At 43.2% G+C, this 27,413-nt stretch overlaps 1 protein-coding gene across 1 annotated transcript in view; it reads left to right on the top strand.

Moving 5' to 3' along the window:
- Positions 1 to 27,413, top strand: part of DNAH11 (dynein, axonemal, heavy chain 11) — a 198,265-nt gene that overhangs the window by 100,604 nt on the left and 70,248 nt on the right. The window contains exons 49-55 of the mRNA XM_015558132.1: positions 2,167 to 2,406; positions 2,847 to 3,008; positions 3,266 to 3,459; positions 7,116 to 7,278; positions 8,397 to 8,520; positions 8,929 to 9,071; positions 22,369 to 22,530. Coding sequence (XP_015413618.1) covers positions 2,167 to 2,406; positions 2,847 to 3,008; positions 3,266 to 3,459; positions 7,116 to 7,278; positions 8,397 to 8,520; positions 8,929 to 9,071; positions 22,369 to 22,530 — 1,188 coding nt within the window. The remainder of the gene's footprint in view (positions 1 to 2,166; positions 2,407 to 2,846; positions 3,009 to 3,265; positions 3,460 to 7,115; positions 7,279 to 8,396; positions 8,521 to 8,928; positions 9,072 to 22,368; positions 22,531 to 27,413) is intronic.

The raw sequence follows: 27,413 nt of genomic DNA, 5'->3' as shown, positions 1-27,413 counted from the left end.
GGGGGCTGGGTGGCTGGGGCCTGTGGCCAGCCTGCAAACAGCCATCAGCCCCTCACTCAGGATGGCCACACCCTCATGGGATGAGGGTCCCCACTGGGTGTGCTTGGCCAGCCTGCAAACGGCCCTCAGCACCTCACCCAGACTGGCCAGGCACCCCAGCAGGACACCCCACCCTGAAGGAGCTGTGACCAGCCTGAAAACAGCCCTCAGCCCCTCACCCAGAGGCACCCCAGGAGGACCCCCCCATCCTGAAATGGCTGTGGCCAGCCTGCAAACGGCCCTCAGCCCCTCATCCAGGCTGGCCAGGCACCCCGGGGGGGACGCCCCACCCTGAAAGGGCTGTGGCTAGCCTGCAACAGCCATCAGCCCCCTCACCCAGGCTGGCCACTCCTATATAATAAAAGGGTAATATGCAAATTGACCCTAAAAGCAGAAAGACTGGGAATGACTGGCCACTATGACACACACTGACCACCAGGGGGCAGATGCTCAATGCAGGAGCTACCCTCTGGTGGTCAGTGTGCTCCCACAGGGGGAGCTCTGCTCAGCCACAAATCAGGCTGACGGCTTCCATACAGTGGTGGTGATAGGAGCCTCTCCTGCCTCCTCAGCAGTGCTAAGGATGTCCGACTGCAATTTAGGCCTTCCCCGCAGGCCAGCTTAGGCCCAATCCTCCCAGGGAGTGGGTCTAAGCCAGCAGGTGGTCATCCCCCGAGTGGTCCCAAACTGCGACAGGGCACAGGCCAGGCTGAAGGACCCCCCTGAGTGCACAAAATTTTGTGCACTGGGCCTCTAGTATATATATAAGCCTAATGTGTAAATTGTCCCCTCGGGAGTTAGACCAGGAGTTTGTTCGCTCACTATGATGTGTGCTGACCACCAGGGGGCGGTGTGGAATGAAGGAGGGCCCCGACTGGCAGCTGGCAGCTGGGAAGGGAGGCCCTGGCTAGCAACCGGAAGGTCCCGATAGGCCCTGATCACTGGCCAGATGTAGGGACCCTACCTGTGCACAGATTTCATGCACCGGGCCTCTAGTACTAGTACATAATAGTTTCATTGTCCTAAAACCCCCCTGTGCTTCTCTTATTCATCTCCCACCACTCTCCACCCCTATGCCCCTACACAAATCCCTAGCAACCACTTGATCCTTTTAGGGTCTTCATAGTTGCACCTTTTCCAAAATGTCCTATAGTTGGAATCTTATAGTATGTAGCCTTGTCAGATTAGCTTTTTTCACTTAGCTTAAATATGCATTTATGGCTCCACCATGTCTTTCCATGGCTTGGTAGCTTCTTTCTTTTTTATCACTGAATCATAGTCATTGTAGGGATGTGCCACAGTTTGTTTATCCAGTCACCTATGGAAGGGCGCCTTGGTTGCTGCCACATTTTGGCAATTATGAATATACTGTTATAAATATTTATGTGCAGTTTTTTTGTGTGCATATAAGCTTTTTCATGATAATCGCCACCATCATCAACAATGACATACATGTAACAACAGCATACAGCAGTCAGTATTGCTTCTCACTTACCTAGAGTCAGCGGGGGTCGGTGAGGTGACTGATGTTTTTTTTTGTTTGTTTGTTTTTTGTTTTTAAATATATTTTATTGATTTTTTACAGAGAGGAAGGAGAGAGATAGAGAGTTAGAAACATCGATGAGAGAGAAACATCGATCAGCCGCCTCCTGCACATCTCCTACCGGGGATGTGCCCGCAACCAAGGCACATGCCCCTGACCGGAATCGAACCTGGGACCTTTCAGTCCACAGGCTGCCGCTCTATCCACTGAGCCAAACCGGTCTCGGCGTGACTGATGTTTTTGGTTGGGCTCATTCACGTGTCTGTGAGTTACTGTTTGTTAGCTGGAGTTATTGGGACATGTGGCTCTGCTTCATGGGTCTCTCATCCGCTAGCAGGGGTGTAGAATTCAGGACAAAGGTAGAACCTTAACAAGCCTATGACAGTAACTGTCACATGGCCACTTCCAGTTCATCCTGTTGGCTGTCAAGTTACACATCCAGGCCCAGAGTCAGAGTGGACAGCACTCCAAAGTTAAATGGCAATGAGCACGGGTGAAATGACAAAAATAAAGCTTTGGGGGGAAAATCTGGTACCATTATAATTCCTATTTTTTACAACCCTCCTTTGTGTTTTTCTTTCCAGAGACATTTCACAGTGTTTGCATTCAACTTTCCATCCCTGGATGCTCTGAATACCATCTACAGCCACATCCTTAGTTTCCACTTCCAGCAGCAAGCGTTCAGTCCATCAGTTCTCAGGAGCGGCCCCACACTGATACAGGCAGCAATCGCGGTCCATGCGATGATGGCACGTCACTTCATACCCACAGCTGTTAGATTCCATTACCTCTTTAACCTGAGAGACCTGTCCAGCATCTTCCAGGTACCTGGATGGCTCTCTGTGATGCATCTCAGGTGGAGGAATGAATCTAGTAATATTCATGGTGTTCCGTTATATAACTTAGTTTAACACTCTGCTATTTATGTATTCTTTCATTTTATACCATCCACTTCTCTGGGAAGTAAGTACGGCAGGTTTGTTGGAGGACTTAACAGGCACAAGTTCTCAGATGCAGTATTTAGTTCCGGGGCTAGCTCTTGAAATACAGTCTTAGTTACATTCCTAAAAATGAGTATAAGATGGTAAATTTTCAAAATGTTGCTTATCATAGAGTGAAACTACTAATATATATGTACTACTATTATACTGGGGTTTTCTAAAACTCAATAAATTGCTAAATTCATTAAAGACAAACTTAAAGGAAATTATCTTGGAATATTATCACCTCTGAATTTTTAATTTTTTAAAATTTTGCCTTCTAGGGGATTTTATTTGCATCTCCTGAATGTCTAAAGGGTTCAAACGATTTAATACGCCTGTGGCTTCATGAATCTTCTCGTGTTTATGGAGACAAACTGGTAGACACAAAGGATTGTGATTTGTTTCAGAAAAAATTGCTGGAAACCGCCTGTAAATATTTTGAAGTAAGTGTAGGAATGTCAGAGGTCACTGTTCACTCCGGCACTAACTGGCGTTGCCTATGGATGGGAATAAGATGTGTAAATGCTTGCCTTGCTCAAACAGCTCTGATTCTGGAATACAATCGTTCTGTACATGGGAACATCCCATCCACCTACCTATGGCTTGATCTGCACGCTTTTCCCTTGCTAGGCCACGCCGCCTCCAGATGGATCATTCTGGATGGTTGGTATGACCATGTTTTCTCTTCTTCCTCCTGCAGGGTGTAGACATCCATGTCCTGCTTCAGCAGCCCCTCATCTATTGCCACTTCACCAGTGGTGGGGGAGACCCATGCTACCTGCCAGTGAAGGACTGGGAGGGGCTGAAGGTGCTTCTCACAGAGTCACTGGACAACTACAATGAACTGAATGCTGCCATGCACCTCGTCTTATTTGAAGATGCCATGCACCACGTGTGAGTTGACTCGTCACAATGTTTTTGTACAAAGGGAAAGTACCCATAGTCATTGTGTTTCAACAGGTCGTACTGCACTCTGAGCTATCAGTTCTTTCTGTCGTTTCCCATACAATAGAAAATGTAGTGTCTTCATAAACTGTCACTATCTTAATAATGTCTTACACGGTCCACTTCTTTCTGAAGTGTCATCACAGCCATAATTTCAACATAATCTACCCTGTTAGGTAAAATATTCACAAGGAAGAAGACCGGTGACTCCTTCAAAGTCATAAAGTCCCTAAGTGGCAGAGACAGGATGGACGAAAAATGGATTTTCACTGATTAAGCATGTTTAGGGAGTGGCTACTGAATGCTCAACAGGAATATTGCCAGTCTGTTCAGTGTTTTTGTGCAAATTAGGAAAAAAGTGGGGAAGAGCATGTTTTCTTGACAGACAATTAGGAAAAGGCCTGTGTCCTGGTATAGAGCTTGGCTGTCAAGGCTCTCACTCACCTCCTGGACTGGGCACCTCATGCAGTGCACTGAGCATAGGACCTACGACAATATCTGTGGTCTGATATTGTCGTAGGTACTGGGGATGGAGCAGCAAACAGTCCAGTCCGTTCTCTAGGTGCGCTTACATCTTAGCGATTCATATGGGTATGTACAAGGACATGAACAAACAAGCAGAAAAGTGTCAGAAAGTGATGTGTCACACTGAGAAACAGGATGGGTTGATTCTGAGAAATAAAATATGTGGATTCCTAAAGAGGAACTGAGTATCTGTGTGAGGAGGTGATGTTTAAGGTGAGATCAACATGATAAGCAAGAGCTGGGTATGGACAGATGTGGAGGAAGAAAATTCTGGGGGAAGGCAAATTTCTTGTGGGCCCACGATTGAACATTCAGAAACAGAAAGAGGGGTTATCACAGCTGCAGGAAAAGTGAGGAGAGCAGTATGTGCATATATGACAAGGCTGGAGAGGCAGGAATGGGCCTCACTTCTGCAGGGTGCTTCCTTGTAACCAGGGGAAGATGTTTTGATTTTACTCTAAGTTCAGTGAGATGCTTTTGGACAGATTTGTAGCATGGGAATGACATGATTTATTGAATAGTGTGAGCAGCTTGTCCTGGCTGCTGCTGTGTGAGATTCCATCGATTGCACTTTTGGGCCAATGCTGTTCTTCTAGTCACATTCATGTCTCACTGGCTGTATTAGTTTGCTGGAGCTGCTGTAACAAAATGTCGCAAGCTGGGTGGCTTAGGAAAGTAAGTGTTTGTTGTTTCACAATTCTAGAGGCAAAGAGTGTGAAATCAAAAGTGTCAGAAGGGTCAGAATTCTCTCCTAGCTTCTGGTAGTTCCTTGGCTTAACTCCAGTCCTCACGTGGCATTCTCCCTCTGTGTGTCTCTCCAAATTCCCTTTTATAAGGACACCGGTTGTATTGGATAAGGGCCCCCCCCCCCACTCTAGAATGACATCATCTGAACCAGTTACTTCTGGAATGACCCTGTTTTCATATAAGCTTATGTTCTGAGGTACAGCTTTGACATATGAGTTGGAGGGGACACCCTTCAGTTAATAACACTGGCCTTTTAACACATTTCATACCGCTCAGGAGTTTTCTCGTGTTTCGTGCGCCATCTGTTAAGGGCCGCTCACAAGTGTTCTCGTTTTTCACGCCCATGGAAAAAGCGAATCTAGATACTTATGTAAATTTTGTTTGGTCCCTCCTCATAGAGGAAAATGTTTTATGCAGTACCATACGTTAAAAAAGTACTAGGAACTTTAATTGTTTTTGTAATTAAAAATGTTATAATTATTGAAAAACAACACCTAAAGTGCGTTATGATGATTTAAATAACGTGCCGTTTGCCCAAAAACGTGCGGTCCCTGGCGTATGTCTTAGAGATTTCTATGCGGTACACAATGTGTTAATAAGTGGTACTTGGGCAAAGGTTAAAATAATGAAATCATGATTAAAAGTCAGTCAAGAAAGAAGGAAGTATGTGAGGAAGGACATCCAAACAGACCAAAACATGTGGGGAATTCAATTTTTGAAAAGATCTACTCTTTAAAATGCTTATCCCAAAGTGCCTAAGAAAAATTGTGAGGCCTCCGCATTATAAGCATGCTAAGTATTAATTGTTTTATCAATCCCTTTGCAGTTGTAACACCCTGATTACCCAGTTTTAGTTGGAATCTATGACCATGGTGGTAGCTACATTACCAGTAACTCTGGTGGGGCAGGTCTACACTGACTGTCTGAATGCCTGGGCTCAGGTGAGAGGGGGCTCAGGCGAGAGGGGGCTCGGGTGAGGGGGGGCTCAGGCAAGAGGGGGCTCAGGCGAGAGGGACCTCCCTCTGACGCTGTGGGAGTCTTCATGTAACCCTTCCACAGGGAGTGCTCAGGGGCCTGAAACGGAGGGCTGTTTCTTCGATCAGGGAACCTGAGCTCGAAGCTGACTTCCTGAGTCAGAGGTGGCTTCAGAGTGTGTCCTCGGGTGTGGGAAAGGCCGTGGCTGCTTAGAGAGTCCGGTGAGGTACAAACCTCAAAGCGTACATTGAAATGACATGAAAACTGTCTTTGTAAGTTGGGGTTTCACTCATGTCAGAGCAATTTTACAGCTTTCCCAAGGTGGTTTTGTTGTGTGGTCACATTCAGTAAAATCTAAGGGTTGGCTGAGCTTGTAAAAAAAACCCCATCTTTTCAATTATTGAAGGTTTTCGGTAAATGCTCACGCATGCTGGTCCTAGTCTAAGTGACCCCAACACAACTTCATTTTTTCAAGAAGCGCTCTGTAAAAAACCGTCTGTGTGGCCCATTCAGGCCTGCAGTTTCAGTTCATTTCAGAAATCAACCTCAAGCTAGCACCATGGTGTCCAGTTTGGGTTGGGTTTTTTTGTTTTGTTTTTTTGCATTTGGTATCCATATGTTTATATTTTGTTGATTTCCTAATATCTACAACATAATTATGATGTCTTTCTTCAACCAAACCCATATTTTGATCATGGTAAAGCCAACTTATTCCTGTTTTTAAATGTAGCAATAATATCAACAGCTTCAGCATTCAGAATCTCTTCAATAATATAGGGCAAGGGATTAGCTGGCCTTGCTGGAAATCTAATTTGGTGATTCTGAAGGATTTTAGCAAATTTTCTAGAGTGTTTCAGGCCCAGGGAAAGCTTTGGTGTGAAGGAAGTAAGAATCATATAAAAGGGGCGGTTGCTTAACCTGCGTGAAGTAAATCGCTTGTCCGAGGTTTGGCGGTCTAAACAAATCCATTCTTTCCAAATTAGTTCTATGGCACAGGTTTCTGGCACAAAGACATTCTCCCTTTGATGTCCTGCACGGATGCTGATGGGAAGGGTGGGATCATATTTGCTAATCAGACAAATCCGAGGCATTGACCAAAGACCTGTATGTGCGTTCTCGAGTTTTGGTGGAGGGCGCTTACGCAGTAAGAGAGTCCAAGATGCTATTAGCAGAGGATGGTTTGTTAGGCGAACATTGCGAGGGCAGATGCAGGCAGCATCTTTGATGGGGAAACAGAAGAATAAGAACTAAAAGATTGGAAGAAACATTGGAATTTAGCGTCTAAATATTTATCTAAAAAATGAAAGAGCCCTAGTCCCAGGTTTCCCGCTGCAGTGGGTGCGCTTTTTCTCAACCAGGTGTCGCATCAGCCGAATCCTCCGGGCGCCTCAGGGCTATGCCCTCCTGATCGGAGTGGGTGGCAGCGGCAAGCAGAGCCTGTCCCGGCTGGCGGCCCACCTGTGCAGCCTGGAGGTCTTCCAGGTCACCCTGACCCAAGGCTTTGGGGTCCAAGAACTCCGGGTGAGTAAAAGTAGGGGGGCCCCTTCCCCTCGTCAACTCTGACTCCCAGATTTGGCCAAGGCCTCTCCACCCAGCAGAAGAGGAGGGCAATCCCTTTCGAGGAGTTAATTGAATCCCTTTGGCCTTTTCTCCTTCATGGTCAAACGAGGCATCGTAGCCCTGACCGGTTTGGCTCAGTGGCTAGAGCGTTGGCCTGCGGACTGAAGGGTCCCAGGTTCGATTCCCGTCAAGGGCATGTACCTTGGTTGCAGGCACATCCCCAGTAGGGGGTGTGCGGGAGGCAGCTGATCAATGTTTCTCTCTCATCGAAGTTTCTAACTCTCTGTCCCTCTCCCTTACCACACCTGATGTGCAGCTCTGTTACCATTCCCGTGGAAAGGAGGGAGAAGGCACTGCCTCTGCAAGTGCACAGGGATTCCTCCCACGTGGGATCAGGTCATGACGCTAAAATGCAATGGAAATACATTCAAGAAACTCACCCGTCTTTAAACTTTCGCTTTTTTATTCCACCTTTATAAGTGCAAATAGGTTCTTTCCACTTTGTTAAGATCATGACCATAAAATTCAATGGAAACACATTCAAGAAATGCATGCGTTTTAAAAATTTGCCTTTTTAATCACAACCCTACCTACTAAATAGTACTTAGAATTTGTGGCAAGTGCTGTTTTAAAGCATAAAACCCCAAAGCACATGCTTTCGGTATTACTGAACGAAACTAAGTAGTCAAAGCAAAAAGTGTTTTGAATGAACTAGACAGTCATGATCAAAATGAGCAGAAATGTCCCTACACTGTCTGGCCTGACCGAGGCTTCACCGAGTTCACATCTGCTCCCTCAGAATGGAACCCCCCTCCCCCAGCAGCAGCCTGCTTTCATCCCTCTGCGCCAGTGAAGCCACAGACATGACACCCTCACACTCATACCAGGCCTGGAGGTGATGCCATGCTGTCTGCCCCCATAGCAGGTCCCAGAGAGGAGAGAGCATGTAAGCAGATGGCGAGTACACCAGGCAGCTCTCCTGTGATAGTCACTCAGTCCTTCCCAGCACTCGCACGCATACTCCCTGCGTCACGTCAGCGTTTTAACAAAACATGAGTGATGGCCTCCTTTCCTTACAGGTAGATCTAGCCAATTTGTTCATCCGAACCGGAGCCAAGAACATGCCCACTGTGTTTCTGCTGACAGATGCCCAGGTTCTAGATGAGAGCTTCCTCGTGCTGATTAATGACTTGCTGGCATCCGGTGATTAAACCAACACCTTTCTTGAAAGATCTTCCCCAATGACAAATGGTCTGTAGTCCCAGTGAACTTTAAAGAGAGATCATCTGTCTTCGAGCTGCCGGGGCAGTCTTTGGGGAGAAACCTATAAACCTAACTCATTTGCGGTGCCCCCCTTTCTTAGTGTGCCCGCGGAGGTGAGGAGCTCGGAGGGGCCTTCAGGGGAGTAAATGTTGTTCCTCCGTGTAGGAGTTTAGTGTGCCGTGTGTCTTGTAAATGGAAAAAGAAGAAAAGGGCATTTCTGATTTTCCCAGTCTTACTTTGTCCGTTGAGCTGAACTGTGTATTGTAAAGCATTTTGACCATTAAAAAAATCATTAACATTTAAATTGTGAGGGTCTTTCAGTAACTCTTCTTACTTCTTTGGGGGCAGGAGACATCCCCAATCTCTTCAGCGATGAAGATGTGGACAAGATTATTTCCGGAATCCGCAGTGAAGTTCGTGGTCTGGGCATGGTGGACTCCAGAGAAAACTGTTGGCAGTTCTTTTTGGCCAGGGTGCGGCTACAGCTCAAAGTAAGAGACGCTCGCTTTACTGGCATTATTTAAAACCTGCGCTGGGAACTCTGATGTGGTTCGGTTTCAGGATTTATGTCCTGAGTTTGAATTTTGGACATTCATTCCGTAATGACACATCCAGTCATTAGGTGTGGAGCGTACCTTCCTAAGCTTTCCCGTGGTGCTGAGCTCCTACACAGCATCGCGCTGCGTGGGCTGTGCAGCACACGGTTGAACTGGACATGGTCTCAGTCCTTGAGGAGCTGACACTATGACAGGAGATAAGAGCCCTCACAAATAATTGTAGTCGGGGCCGATGTAAGCAGTGCGGGGTTTACAGAGGAGCCCAGTGTTCTTCCTAAATGCCTTAGGCCCTGCCAGAGGAAGCAGTGTGCCTTGTTTCAAGTGTGGATTGCAATTCATGGGGAAGGGATGGGGTGGGGAAGAACTTTCAGGGGAGGAAATAGAATTTATATAAAAACTAGAGGCCCGGTGCATGGAATTCATGCACTCCGGGGGGGCGGTGAGGGGGGACGGTTCCTCAGCCCGGCCTGCACCCTCTTGCAATCCAGGAGCCCTCAGGGGATGTCTGGCTGACAGCTTAGGCCCGTTCCTAAGCTGTCAGTCAGACATCCTTAGCACTGCTGCATGGGAGAGGCTCCCACCATTGCCGCTGCGTTCACCAGCCATGAGCCTGGCTTCTGGCTGAGCAGCGCTCCCCCTGTGGGAGTGCACTGACCACCAGGGGCAGCTCCTGCATTGAGCTTCTGTTCTCTGGTGGTCAGTGCGCATCATAGCAACCAGTTGTTCTGCCGTTCAATCGATTTGCATATTAGCCTTTTATTATATAGGATAAGGGTATATATAATATGCCCTGGCTGGTGTGCTCAGTGGTTAGAGCGTTGGCCCCCCACACTGAAGTGTTTTAGATTATATTTCAGGTCAGGGACATGTACCTGAGTTGCAGGTTTGATCTCTGTCCCCAGTCAGAGCATGTGTAGGAGGCAACCAATGGATGTTTCTCTCTCACATGGATGTTTCTCTCTTTTCTCCCCTTCCTTCCCTTCCACTCTCTCTAAAAATCAATGAAAAAAAATCCTCAGGTGAGGATTAACAACAACAACAACAAAGAATAAGGGTGGACTGCACAGTAGATATTTGGAGAAACCCAAGACTTCGTATTAGGAAAACTAGGTCAATCAGGCTGGGAAAGTAAATTGGGATGAGGAAGGGAGGCTGTAAGTCAGCTAGGGAGCAGTGGGAGAAGTTTGGGCTAAAGAAGAGAATTATATTAGCACTTGAGGGCAAGTAATATTACTCAGATGACCTGAGGCTCAACCCCAGGTCCTTCCCCCTAGACCCCTGGTTGGCAAACTGCGGCTCTTTGGCCCCTTGAGTGTGGCTCTTCCTAAGCCTTAGGAGTACCCTAATTAAGTTAATAACAATGTACCTACCTATATAGTTTAAGTTAAAAAAATTTGGCTCTCAAAAGAAATTTCAATCGCTGTACTGTTGATATTTGGCTCTGTTGACTAATGAGTTTGCTGACCGCTGCCCTAGACGACTCTATGCTGCAGGGTAGTTTATAGAAATAGCATAGAACCAAATAACGGCAGCAATGAAGAGCAAGTATTGTAACGGAACACCAAACGCCCCCAACTCATGGCAGGATGCCAGTTTAAGGAAAATTCCGGCTTTCTAGGATAAAAATGGTTAGCAGCCTAGAAAAGTTACTACTTTGCTACTTCTAATGTTGTCCACCTGTCAATTTACTGATAAGTTCCAGAGCTGTGACAGCCTGGGGCACACAGGAGAGGGATGAGGCAGTGACATTAGCCGTGAGTATACCTCTGCTTGGAGGGGGAGAGTAATTGTAAGGTTCCCTTCCACCCCACTGTGTCAAATTCCATATTAATCTCACTAGCAATTCTGTGCTGAGGTTAAGATAAGAACGTACAGTTTAGTTGCCCAAAGTTTTCTCCTCATCAAAAATGTCACTAAGGATATGTTTGCCAGGTTGTAACAAGGCCAGGGATCTCTCCCTGTGCCATTGTGATAGATTTGCATCAAATTTTCTCCATGAAATACCAAAACAAGTACAGTAGTAGAATTTGAGACAGGCATGTTGCAAATCCCTGGTTGACAGAGTCTGTTCCTCAGAGGAGCAGAGTGAGTATCACCTAGAAACTTGCTAAAAATGCAAATCCCCCAGCCCTTCCCACCAAGGCCTCTTGAGTCAGAAACTCTGAGCAACCTCTGTTTTAATAAGGCCTCCTGGTGAGTCCGAGGCGCGCTGAGTTGTGAGACCGGTCGTTAAAAATCATGGCAAAATGAGCATTCTTCACGCGTGTCTTTTATGCACGACTTTGCTTGCTTCTGTAGACTAAATTCCTGGGAGGGGAACTGCTGGAATCCATAGGTACGGCTCGCAGCGGGTTTAAAATACGCCTGCCCACGACCTGATGCTCTTCTAACTCAGGTGGGGGCGGGGGCCTCTCTCCTTGAAGCTGGGGGGGCTTAGGGCAGCCTCAGCTACCAGAGTGGGAACGGCAAGGCGGAGTGCTGCTGGGTAACTTCTGAGGCCAAGTCACAAAGGGCCGACTTTTCCACCAAACTGTTTGGTTTTGTTTATAAGAGTTCTCTCGATGTCAGTTAGCTTTATGTATGTGCCTCAGATATTCCCCGTTCTGTCTTTTGCCTTTTAAATGTATATATGTGTGTTTAGTTGTTCATAACTTTAAAGTTTTAAAAAGTTGTTACGTTAGATTAATCAGCATTTTCCTTTATGGGTCTGGGGGTTTCTTGACATTTCGGATCGTGTTTTTCTCTCCAAAATTATAAAACACTTCACTAGAAGCAGCTGGTACTCAATCGGATAACAAATAAGAGAATGAAGCGCCCCACTCACCGAGCCCAGACTAGCTCAGCGATCCCCTTATGGACCTTGGCTTCCTCGTCTCTCTCCTCCCGCGCTCCTCCCCGTGCCTCCCACTTCCAGGCGGGAAGAAGACTTGGGGCTCTTTGTATCACGAAACCAAAGCTTCCTCCTGAAGCTCAAGCTGATGTCTTAGAGGCCACAAGTGTGTCACATGCCACCTCTACCTACAGGGAGTCTGGAGAAGAGAATGTGTGATAGAATGAGCTGAGGAGTTTCAGGTTATTTATCCTCAAAAAAGATATGCTTTAAAAAAATTTTTGTTGTTGTTTTACTCCTTGCCCAAGGATATTTTTTCCCCCATTGATATTTGGCTTAGAGAGAGTGGAAGGGAAGGATAGAGACACACACACACACACACACTCACACACACACAGAGAGAGAGAGAGAGAGAGAGAGAGAGAGACATGGATGCGAGAGACACACATTGATTGGTTGCCTTCCCCAGGGTCGGGGATCGAGCCTGCAACCGAGGTGCCTGCCCTTGACCGGAATCAAACCACAACCCTTCAGTCCAAGGGCCGATGCTCTAACCACTAAGGAAACTAGCTAGGGCCCAAAAAGATATTTTCATCTCACAATCATGCATTTCTCCCTATTGATTTAAAGCACCATTATTATTTATTACATGCCAAATAGCCATATTATTTGGATCTATTTCTAGATCCTCTATTCTCTCTTCTTGATAAGCCTCTTTACTACTGATCCCAGCCTGGTATTAATGTGAATTATTAAAGTTTTATTATACATTTTTATATCTAATATCTAATTGCTCTTGTCTAGTTTTTCTTTGTTGTTCTCACCTGTTTATACATCTGGGTAAACATCAGAATCATTTTGTCAAATTCTAAACACAGTGCATTTTGATTTTGATTGAAATCATGCTGAAGGCTAATTTTATACTAGGGAGAGTTTAATCTTTATGATAATTTTTTTTTGTAGATGGAATATTCCTTTCATAAGGTTTTTTATGGTGGATTGTTTGTGTATAGGAGAGGTGTTGATTTTTATTTATAGCTAGACATTTCACCGCCTCTCTGATAGTTTCTCTAAGTCCATTGATATCATAAGGCCTGCAGGTAATACTTTGTCTTTCCTAATATTCTATTTATCTGCTCTTATCCCTCATCACATTGCGTAAGTCTACAGAAGAATATTCAATAATTAGTGGCTCAGTGAGAATTTTGACTTTTATATTAAGGAAGATGTGTCTAATGTTTCACCATTCTGTCTCCTGTTTGCCTTTGCTTCAGGATAGATATCTTGCCAAGGACGTCTCTACCTATTACATTCCTTTCAGTAGCTGTTGAGATTCTCGCACTCACTAGTGATCGTGTGAAGTTTTACATTTTTATGTTGTTAAATCCATCAGTCTTTTCCTGTATGTGTTTCCTGTGATCTGTTTAGCCAGGCTTACCGAAGCTGAGATCGGTTTTCTAGTGATCTCTACTGGTGTTTAGTCTTCTTTCTAGTCTCATTTTTTAGTATAAATCTTTGTGCAAGTTAGCATTTATTTTGGAGTTAGATATGGGTCATCCCCCCCCCATTGTCATAGGATTGCTAATTAAATAATGTCTCTTTCCTACTAAAATGAGTAGGAGGGCTTTTTGCTTCTTAGTTTAGTTTTGCTTTGCTTTGCTTTTTAATGCTAAGGAGGAGTAGGATATTTCCCTCAGGTACTCCTGACCCTTCTTGGCCTCGTCACTTAGTTTGTTGTATCGTGAGAAAGGTCAGTGGACAGTGCCTTACCCTGAGGGAGAAGTAATGTGCCATAAAAGTGGGTCACCTTTTGGCTGGAAAATGGCAGCTTCTTTCTCTTTAATACAAATATATTCCCCAGTCCTTGGAATTAAAAAAAGATTCTGGATTTGCTGCATGTTAGTTTCATATATTGTGACACTCACGGGCATGTGCTAAACACTCAGATTTCTGATGAGCTGCTGTCTCCTTTGCATGTGCTCCTAGCTGGGCAGCATGGGAAGCTCACTGCGCTACGGGGTTGCTGAGCACACCTGGCAGGTCAAGCTAAATGATGTGACGTTGCCACCCCATTACCCATGCTCACCACCCAAAGCCGGCTTCCATTTGGAAGGCAGGGGCAGCGAGAACCTGTTGGCTGCAAAACATGACCTGTGATTCCCACAGGGCAGTTCCCATTAATGACGATCAGATGTGTGTCCTTGCATTGCCTGAAATAAACCAGTAAGTAAATGCCAAACGCCTTCTCTCCCTCACATTAGTACATGTGTCTTTTCTTATGTAATTTTTATCTTGCAACTGGTACTTGCATCCTCTCTCCAGCTGACTTTAGGTAGCCGCAGAGCTTTTCTTTCTTGTCCTCCTTCCTGGCCATCTGATGCCAGAGGGACAAGAACAGTTGACATAGGTAGCAGCCCCTGATTCATTCCCAAGATTTTACATATCTGTCTGTCTTGTTACATATATATTTATCTACTTAGGTGTGTGTCTGTTGTCTGTGTGTCTATCTGTCTGTCTGAGAGATCTATTTCTGCTCATATAAGAAATATATGCTCTTTGTATAAAATTTTAAAATTCAGAACCATCTGAAGAAAATAAAAACTATGGTATTATATAATCTACAGATAATATTTTGTCTTTCCTCCTATTCTATTTATCTGCTCTTATCCCTTACTGCATTGGTAAATCTACAGAAGAATATGAAAGAATTAATAGAAATAGTGAGAATTTTGTTACCTAGAAACAAACACTGAAAATATGTTGGCATGTTTCCTTTCAGTATTCTCTGTGTATATATGGACATACAAAGTACATATTCAGAACTAACTTTTTTTTTTTTTACATCTCTCACTGTTTCCTTTATCTTTCTTTGCCTTTTTGACTAGAAGGCTCCCACAGGGAAAAAAAAAAATCAAATGATTCCAAGAACTTAGTGGATAGAGTGAACTATTTAACTCAAATGTATTTTATTCTAAATAACAATTGGTGCAAAACCTTTATCCATTTATACCCTTTGCCAAATTTCATATTGGTTTGTAAATATTTACATTGATTTATAAGAGCTCTTTATATATCTGAATAATATTTATATGTTTGTAATGTCCTTGTCTGTTTTGCATGTTGCCAGTGCACTATAATTCTGCCAACTGTGTTTACAATGACATCTGTTTTACAGTTATATGTATAAAGTTTATCTGATCTTTCCTTGTGGCTTTTGTGTGTTAAGGCTTTTTAAAGAGGAATCTCCATGCTCCGTGGTTATAAAATGTTATCTTGAATTTTCTTTAAATTAACTTGTCTAATGTTTAGCCTTAGATTGTTACATACATTATAAGGTAGATTTTCTACTCCCCCCCCCCGCCCCCAATTGTTTCAACACTATTTATTCTATTTCATCACCATTTGAAATTATTCCAGTCTCACATAGTGAATGCCTAAATATGTGACACTGTGTTATTGACTCTCTACTATGTTCCTCAAATCTGTCTATGCATGCATAAACACAACTTTGTTTGTTGTAGCTCTACAGTATATTCTGGAATCTAGTAAGGCAATATCCTTTCCTTTTCTACATTTAAATTTTTGTTTTAATTTTTTAACTACAGTTGGTGTAAGTGTTATATTAGTTTCAGGTGTATAACATAGTAATTAGACATCTATATGCCTTGCAAAGTGATCATTGTGGTAAGTCTAATATCTACCTGGCACCATATAGGTATTACAATATTATTGGCTATATTCCATACACTGTTCTTTACACTTGTATGACTGGTTAATTGGTTGGTTTGGCAAACACCTCTAGGGTTATTTATTTCCCTCTTTTTTTAATTACAATTTTTTTCAATTACAGTGTGCATTAAATATTATATTAGTTTCAGATATAAAGCATGGTGGTTAGACATTCATGTACTTTACAAAATGTTCCCCCTGATATTTCCAGCACCCACATGGCACCATACATAGTTATCACACTATTTTTGACTGTATTTCCTATGCTGTACTTTACATCTCCATGACTATTTTGTAACTACCAACCTGTACTTCCTAATCCCTTCGTGTTTTTTTACCCAGTCCCTCAATCCCCCTCCCCTCTGGCAGCCATCTGTCTGTTCTCTGTATCTACGAGTGTTTATGTTTTATTTGTTCATTTATATTGTTCTTTAGATTCCACATCCCATGGCTGTTTTTTGTCGCTGAATTTGTACATCTTAATTCCTCCACCTTTTTCACTATCCTTCCAACCCCTCTCACATCTGGTAACCACTAGTTTGTTCTCTCTGCATTTGTTTCTGTTTTGTGTTCATTTATTTTGTTTTTTTAGATTCCACATGTAAGTGAAATCATATGGTATTTGTCTTTGTCTGACTTATTTCACTTAGCATAATACACTCTAGGTCCGTCCATGTTGTCTCAAATGGCAAAATTTCATTCTTTTGAATGGCCTATTCCATTGTGTATATGTATCACATTTTCTTTACCCATTTGTCTATTGATGGATGCTTGTGTTGCTTTCATATTTTGGCTATTTTAAGTAATGCTGCAGGGAACATAACGGTACGTATATCTTTTTTAATTAGGGTTTTGGATTTCTTTGGATAAATACCCACGTGGCATTGCTGGGTCGTATGGTAGTTCTATTTGTAACTTTTTGAGGAACCTCCATACTGTTTTCCACAGTGGCTTCACCAATTTACAATTCCATCAACAGTGCAAACGGTTCTTATCCATATCCTCACCAACATTTGTTGTTTGTTGGTTTATTGGTGATAGCCATTCTGACAGGGGTTTTATGGTTTCAAGTGTTCGGTCTATTTTGAGTTTCTTCTTACATATATAACAACATGATCCAGTTTCATTCTTTTGCATGCATTTGAGCAGTTTTCCCAACACCACTTATCAAATAGATTGTCATTAACCCAGGGCATATTCTTGCCTCCCTTGTCATAGGTTAATTGACCATATAGGTGTGGGTTTATTTCTGGGCTCTCTGTTCAGTTCCATTGATATCTATGTGTTTTTATGTCAATACCATGCTGATTTGATTGCTATAGTTCTATAGTATTCCTTTTCTACATTTACTTAGATATCTGTAACTTTACACTCCCAGATGAACTGGAAAATCAGCTTAACATAAAAAAAATGAATGTTTATATTTGTTGAAAGATATCCTTAATACCACATGATTTAGGACCGGCCTATATAGTGATTGTGTGCCAGGAAAACAATAGACTTCAGTCAGTGACGTTCTTTCTCTCAGTTGTTATGGACATATCAGTGACTAATATTGTCCTGTGTTTCTTCTGTCAAAGTACGTGTGTGTGTGTGTGTGTGTGTGTGTGTGTGTAAAGTCTTAAATGTTAAATCTGTACCTAATCAATTTATTGTAATATTGTATGTACAGTAAGATTAGTGTCCTGTGTTTTCATCCTTTGTGAATTAAAATTTCTCACTTGTTTTTTGTAATAACAGAACGAGTTATTTTTTTTGTTTCAACAGCTTGAGTTTTCGTAGAAAATATATTAAAGGCTGAAAAAAACACACACACAATGAGAACGTATAGACTAATTTGGGAATGTTGTGGATACACTTAACAGTACTGAATGTTCCCATTCATTCACCTACGCAGTTTTATTTATTATAACTTAAGGTTTTATCCCTGAGAGAGTAAGTTCTTTCTTGATATTTCTACCCTTTATTCTTTCATATGAACTTTAGAATCACGTTGTAGAGCTCTACAAAGTGATTTTCTGTTGGGAATTATTAGAATTGCCTAGAATTTGTTAATGTGGGGAAAATTAACATCTTTATAATAATGGAGCGCCTCGGGGAATGTGGCACACAGTTCATTTAGTCAAAATGCTTCTATTGGCCCTCAGTGAAACAGGTAGCTATGTTTATGTATGTTACACAGTTCTCAAGTTCTTTTCTCAATATCTTACATTGTTTTTTGCTCTTGCCAAATTTTCTAACTATTCATGGCTGATATATGAGGAAGCTGGTGGAGGGAGGGAGGGTGCTTGCTTATTTATTTTACCAGCCAGTTCATTGTTGGGAAAACAGGCATCCACCTGCAAATTGTATAAACAAGTATAAAATTACAACTAAGCATATGAGAGATACGGGGGGGGGGCGGGGTATAAGATAATAAAAGACAGGACAATAAAGTTTTTATTGAGGAAAAATGGTGAGGAAGTGTCTCAAAGAATAAGTAGAAATAATCTCCTTTACTGTAGATGACAAATGAGAATTTTGACAGCAGAAAGGAAAGGCTTAATCCCAGAAGGAAGGACATCCCTTTATATTGAGTTTGCATTTTGAGAAGCATGTTCATGTCCTTCACGTTTTGCTTACAGTTGGATGTGGGTTTGCAAGGACAGTATTGGGTCTTGTTTCTCCAACTGCACCTGTGTATAGAGTTGCTGTGTAGTGTCCTGTTCAGCAGTTAACCAGGCATCTGGTTTTTTGTTAAAAACAAAACAATAAGCACTGACATGAGGTTATGGGGCTGCAGACTGGTCTGGAGAGGAGTGTGTGGGCAGTGCGGCCCTGAGGATGGGCAGGCAGCTGAGAGGGGGAATACAGTCCATATATATACATATGAAAACATGGTGGGGATTGTAAGTTCTACAGTCTTTACTCTCCAGGTATAGATTTGCTCTTTGCTACACATTGGGATTCCACATACCACTTCTTTATGAGTTGAAGAGTTTCGTTCTTTAAAGAAAACAAAGGCACTAAAACTCCCCCATGTAAAATATTATCTCTTAAAAAAATTCTGTACTGGTCAGTATTCACAAGTAAAAGGTCATGGGAATGATTTGATTGTGTGTTACCTAAAAAGAAAATAGAAAAATGTATTGAAAGTGTATACATTAAATATGCTGTTGGATCTCATAAAATAATTGAAATTACAAAGTTATTGGGTGGGGCTGATACAGGAAGATGGAAGGATGATAACTGGGGAGTATTTTTCTATGCTAAACCTCCATTCCTATGAGGATTCAGATCTTATCATTCTTGAAAAACACTGAGACTTTTGAGGATAAAGTTATAGATAGAAGCTTCTGAAGGAAATATGTGGGAGGGTTACTTCTAAGAATAAACTATATCAGCTGGAAAAAAATACAGAGCGACGGTAGCAATTCAAATTTCCATTACAAGAGGAGATGGACTCAGTCCTGTCCATGATATACGAGTAAATATATGCTTGCAGTGGGCTCTTATGTAAAAGAAATTGAGACGTATTACAAAGCGCAGGGAAACGTGGGTTATTGCAAATGAGTCATAACACCTGTGTAGGGGGAAAAGGGAGTAGAAAATTCTATGGTGTGGATCCCCAAAGCAGGTTTCTGACATCCAAATGTTAGAGCTGCAGGAAATACATAGATGGTGATTTCAGGGTTTGCTTTGTACTTGTGAGAATTTACTTTTAGAGCACAGCTGTCTGAGACATTTTTAACTTTATTTTCTTAACCGACTTTTCTTTCTAAGCCGCTACTGGGAAGTACCTGAAGCCACTGTGGCCATTTACTATTGCCAGGAACTATTTGGGGGGAACATATTTCAGTTGCCTTCGATATTTAGGAGTAGATGATATCTGTTTAGGTTTGGGGTACTCTCCTCCCCAAAACTCCCAACTTGAGGTGTGCCTCAAAGAATGGAAGTCTCGGACGGAACTCTGCTATTCATGGAGTTTGTGTGGCACACACAGCTTAAAACGGAGTTTAGTGTCTTAAATCCTGTTCCCTAAGTGAGTTGCAATCCCAGTTGTTTTTTAAGGAACCTGAACTAGCCCTTATTGCAAGGTTCCTTCTGGGAAGACATGACAGTATTCATCATACTCACCTGTGAAAAGCTGAGAGCTTTTCCTCTAAGATCAGGAACCAGACAAGGATGCCCACACTCGAAGGCATTATGCTAAGTGAAATAAGCCAGAGAGAGAGAGAGAGAGAGAGAGGGAGAACGAACACAGTATCGCTTATATGTGGAATCTAAAAAGTAAAAAACTAAAACTCACAGAAACAGAGTAGAAAAGTGGTTGCCAGGGGCCAGGGGATGGGGGAAATAGGTAGAGACTGGTAAGCAGCATATAAACTTTAAATTATAAGGTCTGAGGATCTAATGTATAATGTGACTACAGTTGATAACAGTGTTTTGTATAATTGAAATTTGCTGAGAGAGAACTTAGACTTTCTAACAGCAAAAAAAGAGGTAAATATATGGGGTGATGGATGTGTTAACTGACTTTCACAATGTCTGAGTGTATAAAATCATCACACTGTGCTCTTTAAACATCTTGTAATTTTATTTGTCAATTATATCTCAATAAAGCTAAAGAAGTAAATTACCAACAACATAACACCCTTTTCCAATTATTTATTTGTCTATTTTTTATAAATTTGTTGCTATGTTAATCTCTCATGAAATTAAGGGTAATATGATAGGGAAAAATGATTCCCTCCCATAAAAATATTCCTTGAGCAACAGCTTGAGTTTGCTCCAGATTGTCCATGAAGTTGTAGAGACTGTTTTAGAAAAAGAAGAAAACAATCAGCAGTTTCCAGACATTAGCATGGGCTCACAGAAAAAAAAAATCTCACATAAGACTACCACCCAGGAAACCGGGCGGCAGGATAAACTCTGTGCTAGATTTCTAGCAAAACTGGAAATTGGGCAGTGAATTGGGTCAGTAATTGCACTCTTCCAGCAATTTCTTAGGAAGTACTAATGTCCTTTCATTTCTTAGGAAGTACTAATGAGCAGGTATATTTCTCTAGTTTAGTTCTCAGCATCTATTTTAGATAATAGTTGGAATTTAGGATAATAATGATTATCTAATATATTTAGAATTTCATAAATGTTTTATTTCACTCTGTATGTCGAATAGAGACTTAGATTCGGTGAGTATGTCACCTACTGCAAAAGCATTGAACATGTAAATGTTTCCTTTAAGTATTCCCATAGTAACTTTAAAACTATTAGGTTTCGCTGTGGGTGGCAGAATCACCTGGAGGACTCATAACGCAGGCTGCTGAGCCCCATGCAGACAGCATGCCATAACAAGTGTAGAAATATAATGGGTAGATGTGGTGGAAATAGTTAGGATCTCAAGTAAAGGATGCTATCTTTCCTGCTGCCTTGGCTACAATCATGTATAAGTGAAGTTTTCTAAAATTGTCACAAATGAAGTTGGGTGTGGAAAACCCTCTTCTCAGAAAGGAGAAATATTCAAGTCTGGGGAGAAAAGAAGGCTGGTAGGAGGAACCTAAGAACTGAGATATAAGTGAAAATTATGCATTGTAACTGAGGTTCATTAACTTAGCACATGAAGCATTAGAGCGATCAATACATTTGTAGTTAGGCTATTGAATTTAATGAATATATGATTAGTCAGCTTGGGCATTATTAAAAATGTTTTAGATCTTACATAGGATTTAGCTCTCTTGAGTTGTTGAAGAGCCAAAGAAAATTAAATAAACATAAAAATATCTGTTGCCCGACCAGGGTGGCTCAGTGGTTGACCTAGGAACCAGGAGGTTACGGTTTGATTCCTGGTCAAGGCACATGTCCAGGTTGTGGACTTGATCCCAGGTGGGGGGTGTAGAGGAGACAACCAGTCAATGATTCTCTCTCATCATTGATGTTCCTATCTCTCTCTCTCTCCCTTCCTCTTTGAAATCAATAAAAATATATTAAAAAAAATACATATGTTAAATGAGATATTACATGACTCATATATGCTGGTGATTTTTATTATGTGAATTTTTAAAATACTTTAGGGGGAAAAATCAATCCCTTTGAAAGAGAGTGTGGAAACATTCAGATTTAAATTAACTCTTAAATCATTAATTGCATCAATAAAACTTTTGATTTAAACCAGAAATTTGTAAAATTATTATCACAAGCATTCAGCAAACTGATTTTTTTTTACTCCTTTACAAATGTCAAGAACTCTAGTGAATGTACTTTACTTTAAATGAAAACAAAATAACTGATATGATAGAACAGTTTTTCAGAAAGTGTATCACACAGTGTATGGGGCCGGATGAAGTAGTGAATGGAAGGAGACAGAAGATGGAAGGGTTGGCACTGTTTTGTCATGTGATTTGGTCTTGGTTTTTTTCAATTGTTATTTGTGTGATAGAAAAGGATACATTTCCCACTCTTAAAGATCATCATAAACATGTCTGAAAGGAGAGAGGCCCGTTGTAACGAAAGCGCACAGCAGCCTCTCTGTCTGTATGATGGGCAGCCCTTCGGGCAGGTTTCCCCTCCGCAGTGCGCGGGGGTCGTTGAATGTCACAGTTGGCTGTGCACCTTTCTTCCCTTGTCCAGGATCGCAAGGCACCGCTTTGCTCACTCATCGCCTCCTGTCTCTGCCCTGCCCCCGTGTCTCCACAGGTCATTCTGTGTTTCTCTCCCGTCGGTCACACGCTGAGAGTTAGAGCTCGGAAGTTCCCAGCCATAGTGAACTGCACGGCTATTGACTGGTTTCATGCGTGGCCGCAGGAGGCTCTGGTCTCAGTCAGCAGGAGGTTCATTGAGGAAATCAATGGGATTGAGGTATGTCATGTCAGCCTCTGAATATCTCACACACACACACACACTCACACACACACACACACTCACTCTCACACTCACTCTGACCAAAAGTCCCAATAAATGTTTTCCAAAATACACCTCCTATCAGAAAGTTGTCCTTGTTTGTTGAAGATAAGATCCTCTCTGTTAGTTTACATTCTGTGGGATATGATGGTGGACGTTTTTACACCAAGTTGAGGTGTATGTGTGTGTGAATGTCTGTACAGACAGACACACACTCACAACACCTGAGCATGTTCTGCTGATGCCCTGACTCGCCAGAAGGCCAGGAGCTTGCGAGAGCACGGTGCCCGACACTGACCTACACCAGGCCACGAGCTCCGACTTCCTCCCAGGTGAGAATTAACATAGGAAACACGGTGCACTGGTCCTTCTGTTCACCAGACCAGCCTGGTAACGTGAATGTGATAAGCAGAATCTGCAGGCAACAGATACCTACTGACTCACTCCCTGTAGTAAACTGGTATTCTGAACCCTTCTTGTAATGATTAGACGATAAAATTAAGCCCTTTCTGATTCCAGGAATGCAGTGAGCCTGGCAACAGCCTAAGAAATTTGTGTTCATAATTGTGACCATTATTTGTCATATTTAATGATTCTTCCAGATTTTAAAGTGTAAAATATTCCTGGTAGACTTTCATGCGATGTTAGTGTTCGTCTCCATTAAAGGGGCTCCCCTTGACTCTGCAGGAGGACACGGGATCACTTTGAATTCTAGGCTTCTTGTCACCTCGTCACCTCTCAGAGAAACCTGAAGACAAACCTCCCTGGGAAATGTTCGTGGTCACCACCCTTCCAAACTGCCTGATCCGAAAGGCACTAGATACAGATTAAACTGCCTTTCTGGGGAGTTTAAATGATACTTCCATAGTCACTGTCCCTTTGCCTTTACGTCTGAACCCTCGAATGAAACGCTCTGGCCCAGGCTTTCTCCTGGCTAAGTTACTGACGGAGCTTCCATGTGCCAGTGACCATTGACATCTGCTGGATGAGGCGGGACTTGCATCATTTTAAGTCCAGAGGCTCCTGGCAGGTGCTACGCTCTGTCCCGTGGTATCGGGGCGCCTCCTGTAGGACGCCGAGTGCCACACAGGGACCTAGAGAGCACGTTCCCATTTCTGTGGGGCTGAGTGATGCCTGGAGACAAATTAGCCAGATGATTTCATTTCGGAGCCGTGGGCTTATTTAACTCTCCCACCTCCCTAATTTGTTACTCAGGAGCCGTCATTATAATTCCGAGCGCAATGCGGCCATGTTCTGAACACGTGTGGTGCCTTTTCCGTGGAGGTCAGAAATAGCTCTTCGATTCTTTTGGAATGAGCACTAATTTGATCACTTTCTTAGTTTGCATTTCCGTGATGGAGACTGAAAATTATCAGCATAATTTGGGCCCTTCCTAATGATGGAAGGTGCTTACACAAGGTGACCCCCTTCAGCCACAGAGGAAGGATTCATTAGAGGCAAGCCGTTCGGTGTGTGTTGACATATAATTTGCAGTCAGTACGCACACAGCACCCAGGGTGTGGGCGGGCTGCGGCTATGTAAATGTTTGTGTTCTTTTCTGTTACCTGGCATTGAACTAAATGACAGCTGACGGAATGACCACAATAGTTTCCCATCTCAGCGCCACCGGGGATTTATCTGAAGACTCTGTCAACGCACGTGCCTCCTCATGGGAGATTTGGAAACTCCCTGTGAGTGGGGCTCCAAGTGATCATTGGGGGAAGGGGGTGGGTGTCCCTACTGAGAAGTGCATGGGTCCCAGTTAGGAACAATTCAAGAAAAAAGGCGGGAGAAACAGGAGTTAGAAGACAAGCCCTGGTTTTGCTTTACAATCAGAATGGAGAACAGACGTGCTTGAGAACAGGCCCTGCTGAAGGAGAAAGTCCTGAGCAGCGAGGACACGATGAGCCCAGGGGCTGAGGAATGAGATTGGCGTTGGAAGGGGGCAGAATAGGGATCTGAGCCAGGTGGGCGAGCCGTCCTGCTCAGGCAGCTCGGCCGACTGGAGGTTACAGTTCTCTGACCTTGTGGTGGGATGCAGCCTAAACATGCTCACACAAGCTGGGCATTGTCGGCTATTTCAGTGAACTGGCGTTTTCCCACTTGCTGCCACGTCTTCCATCCAGAACGTGTTGCGGGGTTTGATAACATGTAAATGGTGTATTTGAATCCCATTTCCAAACCAATGCTAAAAATTTCCACTCAAAGAGGAAAGTGGTTTTAATGCTGATTTTAAAGACTGGTTTCTTCAGATGTCTCCAAGGTCCTTTATAAACGTTAGGCCAGGCAAGAAGAGGAGTAAACGGCATTGGGTTAATACAGGTGCGTGAGCAGTGTTTCTATTGATGATTTTTAGCACAGTTTTCTCTTTGAAATGTAAATGAGGATTATCCCATATGGATTTTTGAAGTAGAAAAATAACCCTGTGCAATAGAAATTCTGTGAATTTGGGGAAAATAATTCTGTTTGTGGGGAATCCTGACATTATTTTAAAAGAGCAAGACAAAATCAAATGCAACCAAATTTACCTTGCAACTGCCTAAGTCTCATACGGGCTTCAGCCTATGCTCAATACACAGGGAAGGTCCAGGTGGGCCTTCATACCTGTCCCCATTCTCCAGCCCTCTCTCTCCCTGACACATGCACACTGACAGGCTGACCACCAGACAATTCTTGCTCTGTGTGTATGAATCAAATTTAGAGAGAATTGGGAAAAGTAGTAGACTGCTGCTTTTCAGGGCTTTGTTATATAAACTTCAGGAATCTATCTCAAAAAGTAGAGTCCGGTTTTTATAGCTGCCCGGGCACCTGGACATGCTGTTAAGCCAAAAGGTTAGTTAAATCAAGTGGAGGCGTCACTACCTCCAAATTACAGTTTGGCGGCTTTCGTCTAGCGCTGGCCTCACCGGACCGGCTGCGCCATCTCTTGCCTCATCTCTTTGCTATCAAAGGGGTAGCTGGGTTCTGTCTCACCTGCTCGCAGCCTCAGTCCTCAGTCCTCAGCCCTCAGCTGCTGCTCTGTGTTAATGTTCTGTCCAAGAGCCACTGAAGTTATTTTTTTCAATGATGGGGAAGCTCTCCTGGAAGCTTGCTGGCTTTGGGCCTGATCTTGCCTTTGACCCAAACTTGGTCTCTAAAAGACAGAAAATTAAAAGCATGAGCAAACTACCAACACAATGCATCCACCAGACAAGGTAACAGAAAACCCCAAGAAATAGCACTGTGACTTAGAAAACTGTGGCTGGTGCTACGTGTAACACTGCGGCTGTGTCATCTCGCGGGGACTGCTGTGGGTGCACTGTCACCATCACCAGCAGCAGAAGCATCAGCTCCCTCCCCTTGCATTGCTCCCACCTCTAATCAGCAACCTGCTAAGAAGGCCCCTGTGCCCTGTTGCCCAGGTGAGGGGCCGGAGGCCCTAAGCACAGGATCACTCAGCAGGTGAGGGGCCCATCCGCACTTGGACATGAGAGCCTGTAGTCCTAAATCCTGCTCTTGACTGTTGCACAAGTGTTTGATTGTTCTGAAAGAGGATTAAAGGAAAGAAGCAGAGTAAAAAAGGAGTAATGACAGTTTAAGGTTTGATTTTATGGGCAGGAGGAGGAAGTAGAGGGAAAGCAATAATTTGCCCAACTTGACAGAACTGGGAATCTAATCCAGGTTCTAGGGTTCGAGCCCTGCATCCCTCTGGGAGGGATTAGCACCGTGAAGAGTGTAGGAGAGATGCTCACATGCATTTCTGCCCGTGTTATGCATTTTTAAATCTCCTTTATTTAATTGACCAACCTGACAACCACAAGGATCTACTGAAGATATTCTCTCCTTCTACCAGCCCCCAAGAGGGGCTAAAAAGTACAAATAATTTTATAAATCAGCCGTTTGGAATTGTTACAGCATTAACATAGATATTAAATATGTGCACTTTTGCATATCAATTCTAGTTCAGTAAAGCTGCAAAAAGATGACAGAAATAATTCTTGAGAAAAACTTTCAAGGTGGACTGTAGATATATGACATATGCTACAGAGTTTCCCTAAGTTAAACTTTAAAAAGGAAATGTTCTTTCATCTGCCCCTTCCCTTTGAGTATAATACTTTGGAAAGTCTGAATGTAAAAGTACAGACCGATATAATCTTAGCTGGTCTTGGGAAAGTGTAAAACCCTACATAACACGGATGACGTCTCATTTAGTTCTGGCCTCCGGGTGTCGGTCTTCGTTGGAATTTTGCTGTCTGGCATTTTCAGTAGCAGGGACATCCGGAGCCTTTGCTTGAAGAGTCAGGGGCTGAGGTACTTGGCGTGGCAGCAGTTGTGTATGTTTTTCTGTTTACAGTGAGCCACGTGTGCGAGTGGAAATTAAGCACTTTTTGTTAATGTGAGGGAAAAAGCAGTTTCAGCTTCGTATTTGATTGTGCACAAATGCAGCATTGTTTTCCAAAGCTGCTTCGAGGGGGAAATCTTATAACCGTTTGATGGGTGGTTTTTGCCTTCACCATGATTGCCTGCTAAATACCTACAGAACGGGGTCACCTGGTTTCATTAAGGGACAATTGTGGCAGGAATGAGGTGCCTAGCTCCTCATTCTAGGAGGAATGAAAGGGGAAACACAGCTCTAGCTAGTTTTGCTCAGTGGATAGAGCATCGGCCTGCAGATTGAAGGGTCCTGGGTTTGATTCCGGTCAAGGGCACGTACCTCGGTTGCAGGCTCCTCCTTGGCCCAGGCCCTGACCAGGGCGTGTACAGAAGGCAACCAATCAATGAGTTTCTCTGACATTGATGCTTCTCTCTGTCTTTCCCTCTCTCTCCCACTCTCTCTACAAACCAATGGAAAAAATATCCTC

The sequence above is a fragment of the Myotis davidii genome, unplaced genomic scaffold, assembly GCF_000327345.1.
Source record: "Myotis davidii unplaced genomic scaffold, ASM32734v1 scaffold168, whole genome shotgun sequence".
Taxonomy (NCBI): domain Eukaryota; kingdom Metazoa; phylum Chordata; class Mammalia; order Chiroptera; family Vespertilionidae; genus Myotis; species Myotis davidii.
Note: the sequence above shows the minus strand (reverse complement) of the source record. Positions and strands in the feature narration are given on the sequence as shown.